This window comes from Fusarium sambucinum, chromosome IV (assembly GCF_050947815.1).
Source record: "Fusarium sambucinum isolate potato_lamoka chromosome IV, whole genome shotgun sequence".
Lineage (NCBI taxonomy): Eukaryota > Fungi > Ascomycota > Sordariomycetes > Hypocreales > Nectriaceae > Fusarium > Fusarium sambucinum.
In genome coordinates, this window is record NC_139291.1 from 5,986,899 (window position 1) to 5,999,005 (window position 12,107).

At 47.7% G+C, this 12,107-nt stretch overlaps 3 protein-coding genes across 3 annotated transcripts; 2 read left to right on the forward strand and 1 right to left on the reverse strand.

Annotated features, from left to right (window-relative positions):
• Positions 1-1,815: 1,815 nt before the first annotated feature.
• FSST1_001978 (uncharacterized protein) lies at positions 1,816-4,621 on the forward strand (the record flags this gene model as incomplete). Its single annotated transcript, XM_083227922.1, has 3 exons — positions 1,816-2,487; positions 2,546-2,901; positions 3,247-4,621. The coding sequence occupies 3 exons, from the start codon at positions 1,816-1,818 to the stop codon at positions 4,619-4,621; spliced, it is 2,403 nt and encodes an 800-aa protein (XP_083092160.1).
• A 348-nt stretch (positions 4,622-4,969) lies between these two features.
• FSST1_001979 (Alpha/Beta hydrolase protein) lies at positions 4,970-7,099 on the reverse strand (the record flags this gene model as incomplete). Its single annotated transcript, XM_083227923.1, has 3 exons — positions 4,970-5,577; positions 5,636-6,398; positions 6,455-7,099. 3 exons carry the CDS (start codon positions 7,097-7,099, stop codon positions 4,970-4,972), a joined length of 2,016 nt encoding a protein of 671 aa, XP_083092161.1.
• A 2,091-nt stretch (positions 7,100-9,190) lies between these two features.
• On the forward strand, positions 9,191-11,408 carry FSST1_001980 (transcription factor domain-containing protein; the record flags this gene model as incomplete). Its single annotated transcript, XM_083227924.1, has 5 exons — positions 9,191-9,228; positions 9,286-9,310; positions 9,361-9,446; positions 9,499-10,779; positions 10,832-11,408. The coding sequence occupies 5 exons, from the start codon at positions 9,191-9,193 to the stop codon at positions 11,406-11,408; spliced, it is 2,007 nt and encodes a 668-aa protein (XP_083092162.1).
• Positions 11,409-12,107: the final 699 nt, after the last annotated feature.

The following is a 12,107-nucleotide window of genomic DNA, read 5'->3' on the forward strand; positions in this document are numbered from 1 at the left end:
TGGGACTTACCAAGTGGGTTGTACGGACTGCGGGGGTGGTGCGGTGGCCAGTTGGGAGCCAGACATTGCCAGGATTTGCAGGCTAGACTCATCCACAGAAGGGAAAACCTCGAAGGGTGGCCCAGGGTAAGCCACATCTGGGCATCGAGTTGACGCTTTTGGTGGGAAGAACTTCGAGAAGAGCCACCGGCCCCATGTTGTGCTAATTTAACCCTGTTGCCGAGTCAGATGTATTGGCTTAGACTCTATGCGGCAGCCCGTTTTCGGTACGGGGTTCCGGTCCCGTCCTCGCAGTTCCGGTCAAGGGCCCTTGCCAAGGGGATTGACAAACAGTTGGGGTTCTGGATGTCCGACATGCAGTGCAGTAATGAGTCACGCTACACAACCACGACGATTGTTTACAAGGCCAACGACAGAAATGAAGCCTGGACCTTGCTCATGTCACGAGGCCAGTTGCGACGGAGATGACTCGGAAGAATGTAATTGACCTATCTCGCGTTTATGCTTTAATTTATAGTTTAATCTCCAAGGTAAAAACATGCATGACATTAATAGAAACTCGTCGCATATCTTCAGTCATAGTACAGGACTCGCAATGCACATACATAAGCCCTTATCAGTGGTAGAGTGAAGGGAATGGATTGGTTTATCGCACAGACACAGTGAAGTGGCAACGGGCTTTGTTCACAAAAAGTAAACTAACTATGCACGAGGAAGACGCACCGATTCGTGTCAATATGTGTGGTGGCATAAATCTTAACGCCCAATGATACTATTTACGAAGGAATATGACGCCACTCACGTCGATTAGTTCTTAATTTATACCCAGCCAAAAGGTCATGTTGACCATTCTGATCAATGTGTAGAGGGTACTCTGTATCTTGTACAGCACTGCACACATATGGCCAGCCTCGAAATTCTGTTGATCTGCATGAATGGTAAGAACCTTGTCGATTTTTGCGTCGTCACGAAATTCGGCCCCTCGATAAGGTGGGTCTTTATCTCGTTCAAAAGAATTGGTGATGGCTTCGTCCGACGCTAAAGCAACTATCATCACGTGCAATGTCTTGTTCCGTCTCAAACAGATAAAACACATTAAAATATGGTAGGTGTTAATTTACCAACATGAACGTAATATCTCTTCATTCTGTAGTAGACCGAGCAAGGGTTTTGCAAAAAGGACATTAAACCCGTGTCTGAGACATGGAGGATCAAAAAGCAAATCTAACGCAACGGTTGGTAAACTACCTAGGTACTCAATAAGGCAGCTGCATTATTTTTAGTACCCAGGTAGTTTTTAATGCGGTTATTAGGTACCTAGCAGGTTTACCATCAGATCTATTAGACTTTGAGAAAACCCCCCATCAAAGTACCTGTAGAATTTATTAAGAGGCCTAGAAGCGAGTAGAAGGACTGATTTAGCCTTAGCACTTAAGATCCTTCCTCGTCACTGAATCACTGAATCATATGTGCAAGTAAAAAAAGCAAGAGCAATTCACAAACATCAAACAAAACAGGAAGGCTTCGGGTTCAAAATGAATCCCAAGGAAAGAGTATCTCCTCCCTCTTCTTGCCATGGATTCTTTATGCTTTCCTTTTCTGTTTTATAAAATGATCTCGGCTCACAGTTCCTCGTTCACCAACACACCCAGTTGAGAATGCTTCCACCACCAGCTTGTGGTTTCTATCATTTCGGGTTGCAGTAGCCTACACCAGCTTTCTTGGTCTTCTTGGTCCCTCGATCCAATCCAGACATCCGTTGTGCTATCTCATCATTCCCATCCCCAGTATCAATCAAGTCGTTAATCAGTGGTTATGGCTTTAAATAGCCCCGGACACAGATCAGTTAGCCAATCTTCGCTTCAGAGCACCCATCACACTCATGAAAGCACTTCCAACCCTCGTTCTCCATCTCAGCCGCGGTTGCCCTTCCAGAGCTTGAACGAGACTTCTGTCCTTCTCCGCCCTCCTGGGCCTCTCGAGAGTATGCTCAAAACAACTACAGAGACGGGCGACCTGGGTATTTATTCCATCAACCTGCCGTCTTTGGGCACACGCCATCACCAACCTCGCTCAAGAGACAGCCACAGGGACAATAAACGACAGTCTAGGTCTCGACATGATGGCCCCAAGTACGGTGCAACAAGGGACGACCGCAAATTGCTACCCTCATATCGAGACCCTACTTCCGAAATTCTGTCTCTATACGGCGGTTCTCAAACCGCTTATTCCAGGTCCTACTCTTCAACTTCGGAGGATCAGCGTTCGCGCTCCCTGACAACATGTAGCTCAAGGCGAGTGCCTTCCTACAAATCTTCAGGGACATTCAGCAGTCAACAAAGCAATAGCGGGCTTCAACGTCCTCGCTCACCGTTTCCATATCCAGCGCGTCTGAAGCGGCCTGGGGTTCGGCCTTCTTCGCCAGCAGTGACAGATAACGGCCTCGTTGGTTACAGAGGAATGGTTGAGATTGACAGGTCCGCGCACGTCAGTCTCTTAATTTTTCCTTTCTCTCTCTTAACGAGGTTTAACTTCTCCTTTGCAGCGTACAACTTCTGGGTCGTACATGACGAGAGGCCGTCGCAGGTATCGCCAATACCCCCCTTTGTCTCTGAGACCAGAGTGCAGTCGTTCGACGCCTTCGCTACCTATACGCACATCATCAGCACATTATTACGAATCGGTATTAGACTCTTCAGAGGGCCTGATACAGGTGTATCCCGAATCTCCATATAGCCAGTTCGTGGCAGGAGACCAGAGTATTCGCTCGGCTAGCCTGACTTCTATCGTAGAAATGTACCAGTGCAGATCACCAGATCCCATCCGTTCTCCCTACTCCGTTTACTACGACTACACCGAAGAAGGCGATGAGGGATTCCCGGACCAACTATCAAATGAGTCGTCAGTTTGTTCTCCTAGCGGAAACGTCAAGAACATTTTACCGAGGAATGCTATACAAGATACAAGCGGGGAAATTGACACTCCCTGGCGTAAAAGCAATGAGATCAAGCCAGCTCTGTCTATATCCAGCGTTCACCGGCGACTCATTGGCGAACTCAACTATGGCACGAATAATCAGAATATCTCAATACCAACGAAAAGAAGCTACCCATCGTCTACGCCGCCGGTCCAAAGGCAGCCAGTGATAAATCAACTGGAACCCAGGTACTTTTAGCAAAATCAGATGGGTTCTCGTGATATTGCAACTTCGATTCCAGCGGAACGTGTGTCAGCTGTTCAATCTAGTGACTCGAGTGAAGATGACTGGGTATGGGATAAACCAGAAGACGATACAGCCATCAAGGATAGCCAAATTGTTCGGGGTGTCTCTTGTCTTCCCTCCAAGTCGACTGATTCATGCCTCGACGAACGGAGGCCACAGACGAATGAGAATGATGTAGTTATAAAGCTACCTTCTTGTCAGGAACACCATTGTCTCAATGCTAACACAACTATTGGAGACGAAGGTCACGCAAACAAACAGGTTACAGACGAGAAGAATGTGCAGGAATCAAACACGCATGCAACGATTCTGCTGCCCAACCCCATCTCACCTGCACATCAGCTGAGACTATCGAACAGTATAACACAACTGATGAAGCCCTTACCACCATTGCCTCATGAAAAGCAATGTAACAGCCAAAATCCATGTGCAGCCTCATATGAATATACCAAAGATCACACGAGCATTTCGTTCGCCGACAGCCCTGTTGATACCTACATTGCTGTTCGGCCAGGAAGTGGTACCGTCAAGACGCCCTTAGAACCTGTGTTCGGCGGCAAGGACTTGAGGACCCCGTCTCATCAGTGGATACAGAGTCAGCCTCATATGAACCAATCGCGATTTAAAGTTCGCGTGAAGTCGTCTCAGTCAACTGGGCTTCACAGCAAATGGGTCGCGGACTCTCCCAAAGTGCCGGGAAGAAGCTCCAGTAGTCCTGTCAAGCCCAGGCTCAGGCTCAGGGTATCTCGAAACCGTGTGAGCAGTAAGTTGATGAGCCCCGATGATACTCATGTACGCAATGAGGGTCTTCGACAGCACAAGTCATTCCTAGAGTTGAGAAATGTTCCTCGGCGAGAAGTCTCGTCGGACGGGTCTAGCTTTGAGGAAGCACTTGAGGAACAGTTGGTTCAGATCAATTCCGACAAACGACTTTCTAACATTGACGAGGGTACCGCGCGAGGGCGTTCACCACAGATATCTGACCAATTCGACATTTCTTATCCATCCCCGGCAGAAAAAATAATGATGGCTGAATTAGTGCCTCGATCAAATCGGGAGAGTAGTCCAGATCCACCCGACCGACAGCAACAGAACTTCATCAACAGACCTAGCCTGAGACCCTTGAGGTACAAGACGTCTGGTCTCCAGTCAAATAGAGTGGAAAAGGTAGAAGGGATTCAACCAGGGGCTCCGTCCAATATTCATGAAATCAATCCAGCAACATTGGGTTACGACATTGTTTCTGATTCGGACGAATCTACCTTGGCGCCTAGCCAGATTACTGTGATGCTGTCACAACGACTAAGAAACAAGACGCTGCGAGTGAAGCGCTGGGTGTTGGAACTCAAGCGGACAGTACAAAATTTGATGAGGAGAGCCCATAATCGACAGCAATAGTCGATAGAGGGAATATAGCATGGTAATGATACTAGTCGTCCAGAGATGGGCGAGGCTTCTCTATGCAAACGGTGGATGGCACCAGTACAACATTTTGGACTGGTGGAGGGCCGCACCGTATGCTTGCTACTTGGCGTCCAATTCAATGGAATTATGCTTTCTATTGGGTAGCTTTAAACATGGGTGGTGCTGCGAGTGAGATGTAGAATCGAGGTTGGTGTCTGGGTTTTCTTGGCGAGAAGACAATATAGAATAAATTCAAGCATGCTTGTATTATGTATGCTGTCTATCTACTATGGGTATCAATCAGATTACCGTACGAACGCTTGTGAGTCGTAAACATCATCATTATTGCTTGGTGGAATCGCTCATATCGAGCCAAGCGTGGCAACGATCCTTCTGACCCTGGTCAACACTCTCCATGGTATTGTTGTTCAGTTCGAAGACCAGGCGACGCTGATCGTCTCCCCAGGTCTCCCACTGGGGGGTTCCTTCGTAACGATCCTTGTTGGGGTCGAGGTTGCGGACAAAGCTGATCCAGTAACTCTGCACGACAGGTATCATGGGCGCGTTGTAAGTGCGGTAGCTGGGTCCGGCCTTGGCAGCAGTGTAGTCGGGGCCAAAGACTGCGGGTGCATTTGCAACATGAGGAACGCCGAGGCCATCCTCGATGAACTCTGTGATCTGGGCGTTATAGCGATAGGACCATAGAGTCTTGGGGTCGGCATGTTGAGCGTAGGCGTCAAGCATGTTGTTGGTAGGGCAGACAAAGGTGACTTCAGCATAAGCGCGGGAGGCTGAGGGGAACCAGATGTCGTGCTTTGGGAGTGCGGGTTCCTTGGGGTAAAGCTCCAGGATGGTTTCGGTATCTTCAGTTGTGAGATAGGGGTATTCGTTTTGCATGTAGCGGATGAATTGGGCTGAGCTGCCTGCGTTGACGGCATAGTTGGACCCCTCTGGATATTGAGTTAGTATTTTGAGATGGAGAAAGGGGGTCGCGTCTTGAAAACTTACCGTTGGTACAAGAGCCAGTCAGCAGTGGCACCTTGGTAAAGTCACCCTTCTTGTAGAGCTCAGAGGGAGAGTCTGGTAACATATCGCCATCGGTAGTGGGAGCCCAGTAGAAGTAGGAGCGATAGTCTCGTCCGTCGAAAGGAGCCTTGATGTTTTGAGCCTGCAGAACTGATGAATCCATCCCCCGGAGGCACGCTAACGTGTCATCCTCTTCGGAGCAGTCTGTTGCGTTGACGACTCGGTCGAATTGGTACTGTATATCGTCGGGTTCTGGGAGACCAGGCATGAAAACCGACTCGGCAATGGCACCCGCGAAGAGGCCCTCATCTTTACCACCGTATGCGACGAGCTGGAGCGCCACCGATCCAGCTCCAGCGGATTGGCCATGAATAATGACATGCTCGGGGTCGCCACCGAATTCTTCGATATGCTCCTGGACCCATTTCAGAAGAAACCTCTGGTCCAGCAGGCCGGCGTTCAGATCGCCATCCTCTTGGATCTCCTTGCCAGCCAAGAAACCGAATAGACCAACACGGTAATTGAAGTTGACATAGATGATGCTGTGGTTGGAAGCATTGACGAGCCCGCTACCGTTGATATAGGGGGATGCATTTCTGATGTAGCCGCCGGATTGGAAAAAGACCATGACGGGGAGTTTTGAGTCCGATGTTGCGTTTGCTGGGGCCCAGACATTGACGAAGAGACAGTCTTCGTCGATAGTTGATCCAAGACGGTCGTTGACTCCCGGACAGAAAGGGGCATACTGTGAGAAGAGAAGCATAAGCAGGTTGTTTGTATAAGAATTGTGAGGATGTATACCTTTTGAGCTTTCAAGACTTCAGTTGTAGAGTCTGGCTCGACTGGTGCTCTCCATCGCAGGTCATCAGAAGGGGCTTTAGCATAGCGTATGCCTAGATACTCGTAGATATCGCTGGAGAGGACATTGCCCTCATATTGAGAGTAACCCAAGTCAACAAAGGGACCTTCTTTCTTTTTCGTTTCTTCGCTGGAGCTGGAGCTCTCGCCTTTGCCCTTGTTATTGTTATTATCGTCGTCATCATCATCATCATTATTATTATCATAATCGTCACTGTCATTCGAGCTTTTGTCTGGAACATCGCTAGGTTGTGGGCGATCGCCGTTATATTTGGCAGCACTATCATTAACGACGCCGTGCTCCTTTGAGAAAATACACTTTAGTCGTGTTCCTGATGGAAGGCTCGACCAAGAATAATAGGTAGGCAGATTACTTGGGATACAAATTAAAAAAGAGCTCACCTTCTTCTTAAGTCCGTAGTACAGTCCCAACGTTAAACTCAACACCAAGACAATGAAAACCACGATGCCACCAATTATGAACCATTTTTTCCGGCTGGGCTTTTTCGTCGGTGCTGCCGTTTCGTTGGGAATATGAATAGAGTCTTCTTCAGAGTTGGGATCCTGTCGTTTTGGAGCGGCCGTCATTATATCTCTGAGGAACGGGTATCGAGAGAGACGGATGGGCGTCTCTGAGAGTCGGATATAATATATAAATATTCACAGAAATATCAACCGTGCTTAAACGCTGGAGGTGTCAGGTTAAAACGATGGGGTAGCCAAGAATTAAAACTCTTGAGTATGGAACGAACGGAACCCGAGCAAAGAAAAACAAAGCAGGGGATCTGTGGGTTTAATAGCTGAAAGCTGACAATACTTAATGGGCTACCCACCCATATTTACATCTGCGATTCAATGCAGTAGAGATACCAAGACTTTCTGCTCTGCCCGGGGGTTATCATGTCATGCCTTGTTGGTCATGGTTGAAGGAACCAGCTGTTAGTTCTCACATCAAAATACTACCCTTGTTCGTATTTTTTTATTCCACTTGTTTAAACGAATTTGGTTTTTAGGTTCCAAGATTCCTAGTCGGCCGCCACACCCGTGCATGAAGAGTTACAGGCACAAGGGAGTTCGCGGGCGGTTAGGGCGAGCTGATAAGTAGTAGAGTGGGAACTGCAGCCAAGAAAAAGGTGAATGTATCGTTATGATACTTTGTTAATTAGCTCAAGGCGCCCCGAGAGTAAGCAATGATGAGTTTCAATGATACAAAGACTTGAATAGGTAGAGAGAAGAAGAGGTTGATTTAGTGATTGCAACTGTAGATGCTCGAGCATTCGGGTAACCGTTACCGTTAGCGTTAGCGATGCAGCCACTGAGCCACAGGCGCAGGTACAGGGGAGATAAGCAGCACGACAAGGATGATTGGTCAAAACTCAACGCTACTGTAGGAACCCACCTACAACCTCAAGTCCAGTTCATCAAAAAAGGCCTGGACCCTTCAAGTCACTAACAAGGATTCATTCTCAGGTCATGCGAAAGGAGAGAGTCACAGTCGCCGGGCCGGGCTATGTTGCAGATTGCGGCGTAGGGCAGAATATTACTCTCTTGGCATTAGGCTTAGTCTTTTGAAGATGGTCTTATTAAACAGAGTCTAATATTTCGGCCATTTCCTAAAACAAAACTCATCTATGAGGAATGATGTTGATACAGCACTCTCTCTATCTGTCTGAATCGATGTAGCATTATACGATATAGGACTGACTAACAAATCAAAGACGTGGGCAAAGATTCATATCCCCCCAATCTTCAATCTATAACCCCTACCTTAAACGCCAAGACTCACTACACTTTCAGCTCTGTCGATGTTGTCACTCAAAAGTTCCTAATCGCTCATGGCCGCAGGTTTCCCGCCCACCCCAAGGCAACATTAAAGGAAGCTGTCATCAGACGTACTGGTGTCTCTCTTCGGACATGCCTAGTTTGTTCAATCTATTGTGGATCGATACTTGAGCACAGATACAATCCTATATTTCTCTTGATCGTCCGTGCTGTTACCATCAATGACTGAGGAACTTGCTTTTTGCATCTCATTTTGGCTGTTGTGACTTATCGAAACAACCTTGAATAAGCGACATGTATCGTGGCGTGATGATATTGTTGTCAAGCAGGCTCCTATCTATACGTGCTGCAGTAAGACGGAACACCGGAAATTAAAACGGTAGGTAGGTAGGCGATGGCTGAGTATACCAGTCCATGGTTGTAGACATGTGATGAGCAACACCTTAAACTGTGCCTCAAAAGACCACCCAATGGTAATCATATATCATGGCATGCGAAGCGAAGCCCTTGCAGCAACTGAGCCTACCCTAAACAACATGACACGGAACGTTAGTTAGAATCAACAATTTTGTTAACCATGTTTTGGGACTGCTCAGATTTTATCTTTTTCTCTCCGTTTGATGGGACTTATTTTCCAACATATGAGATACATAAATGAATACACCCATGTCATAAGTCGGTTTTTTTTTTGTGAAGTCTGGGATGGACGGTCAAGTGACAAGCGCAGCACTCGAAAGGTCGCTAACACAGGAGCTTACTATTCTTGGCGTCATAACGAACCATTTCCATCACCAACCAAACCATCGTTTACTTCCCAATGGAGTGATTGCTGCTCGACACCAGAGAAGAATAAACAAGCTTGAAATCATATAAAAAAGACTCTCCATATCTCTCATCATGGAGGAAACCCCAATGGGCGAGTCCATCAAGATATCGTTAGTGTTATATTCCCCTCATCCACTTTCATCTGCTGACTCAAACCAACAATATAGCTGTGAGCGATGTCGCCGCCGCAAGGTACATATCTACATCTTTGACCCTGATATGTCCCTCTGACTATCTATTAGATAAAATGTGATCGGAAACGCCCATGTTCACGCTGTGTCAAGGCTGGCACAGAATGTATCCTCAATGGCAGTGGGGAGAAGCAGCGGTATGACTCTACATACGCCTTGCCAGAACCTCCCACTAATTATCCCATACAGACCTATATCAAAAGGCTACGTTCAAGCTCTGGAGGGCCAAGTGGCGTCTCTCGAGTTACTTATCCGTAAGCTTGCCGTTGCTGATAGTGCAGAGAGGGACGAAATGCTATCTGAGATCGCCCTCTCACCACCAGCTTCACTAGACATGTCACAAAAGTCAACAACAGATCATGCAAAATCCAACACCGATCCCAAGGTAGTGGCTGCACAGGTACGTTCTGGACAGTTGAGGAGACCTCGGTCAAGCCACGCCACACAATTCTTCGGGGGCACCAGCGCTTTTCACATCCACCTCTCCCAAGATGTCTCGCTATCACCAGATGACATGAGCCCTCCCATTGAATCCAACTCTACACCTGTCATGACAATGGGAGGCATACCAGCGGCAAGCACCAACAGCAGCCCGAGCGATGTAAACTTTGTATACGCACCGCACGATGAGACGTCGCAGACGTGCATGGCCGCCTATTTCCAGTACCAATATCAGTTTCACATGCTCATCTACCGAGAATACTTCCTGAGAGACTACGACGTGGGCTCAGGAAGATACTACTCAGATGCATTGCTATTTGCCATTTGTTCTCTGGGTGCCATGCAGCTCGACGACTTCCGCTCAGTCTCCGACATCTTCGCTCACCAGGCACAGCAACTCATTTACGCAGCCCTCGATAGCCCAGAGCTCACCACCCTTCAAGCACTAGCTCTGCTGGGATATCGAGAGATTGGCGTAGGTCACACTTCAAAGGGTTGGCTTTTCGCTGGCATGGCCTTTCGTCTTGCACACGAGATGGGTCTTCACCTCGACCCCAACAACTGGGATGCCTCAAGCGAGGGAACTTCAAACCGCGACACGGAAATCCTGAGGCGAGTCTACTGGGCCATCTTCATTGCTGATAAGCAACTGAGTCTCTACTTTGGAAGGCCGCCAGCTCTGCACCCCAGCGAGTCAGATGTGCGCAACACAATAAGATTACAGTATCCTCCAGACTGGGAGGGCTTGCTCGATACGTATATCTGTAAAGGGGCTTCTGCAACAGAATTTGAAGATGGAGTGGCTCTCGTTGGTTCCTTCATCTACCAGGCAGAGTTATGCAAGATCGCCCATCTGATGATCACGGATCTCTTTGAGAACCGTCGAGGTAACGTGGATGCGACTGTCGCTGCTACCAGATCGCGACAGATACACGTGTCCCTCACAAAATGGCTCTCAAGTCTACCAGGAACACTTCACTGGAACCAATGGACTGTAGGTATAGTCCAACCATCTGTGCTCCGTATGCAGTAAGTCTTGTTGTACTCGGAAAACCCTACCCCTATTGCTAACAAACCACAGCATGTTGTTCCACACAATTATGATCATCCTGCACCGACCACCTTCTCATCTATATGAAAAGCAAGGTATTGCCGAGAGTGAAGACGTAGAGATCTGCTACGAGTCACTGCAAGCTATACTCCGTTTAATGAGGACATACTCACGACATTATCGCTACCGCTCACTGCCACTCGACTTTGTACAGACCCTTTCTACCGCAGCAGGTACCATTATGATGAAGAGATTCTTCCAGGGCGCATCATGGGAAGACTCGGATATTGCGCGATCCCTCTCCACTGTGATCGACGCAATGGAGGAAGTCCAGCACACCTGGCCATGCATGGGCGAGATCAAAGACTACGTTGTACGGGCACGTAACGCACAGGTCGTGGTGCCTCCCGAGGATCCCCTCATTGGACCCGATCTCATGAATGGACTGGAACTAAGTCATAATGTCACGGCAGAACTCATGGCTCAATGGGGCGAGGAGCTGGGTACTCTTGTGACGGATGAGTTTTTGAGTATGCAACTTCAAGGCTCTGAACAAGGGATCATGACACCATTTGATTTCAACCAGCCGCCTTTGGGTCCTCAGTAGTCAGAGGTACGGAAATATGTAGACATAGATTTGTTTATGCGGTTATGGAGGGGTTTCGATACTCATGGATAGAAGCCTCCCACTGTTTCGTAGTGTGGAGGCAGATTGTGTTATTGTTAAGTCAGATCAACTGTCATAACAGGTAGGTCAGGATATAATCCGCACGTTATGCAGTGTCGGCGGAAATACCTGCATGATCCTATAGAGGAGCCAATCCAGATCACAATATCTGTACAGTGACATGATTGGCGTACTCAATGCTGGCCTCATTTTCTTCCCCCCCATATTTCATGGCACTATGCAGGATCGAGTTTTTTAACCTGCATGAGCGAGTTCTCTCCTAACTCAGGTTTTTAAGAGAACAATCATGCAAAGTGACGTCTCTTGACTAACCTAAATTGCCTCTTCATGCCCGATAATCAGTGCAGTTTTGAGATTCAGAATCCATGTTTACATTTGTCCTAAAAAGGAAATCAGACAGATTCACATGGAGAATGATGGAGACGGAAACGCGGGGAGCTTTACCGAAGGCCTTGGATTAGCGCGTCAAGGTCGAGCTTGAACCTGGGGCTGAACTGATGCCGACCGAGGTCCAATCTTCAACACCAACAACCGACTTTCTCGTCATCACCAAAATATCTATCTTTCATCTTTATCAATTTTTTATATATATTAAACTTGCTTGAATCCACCGATCAA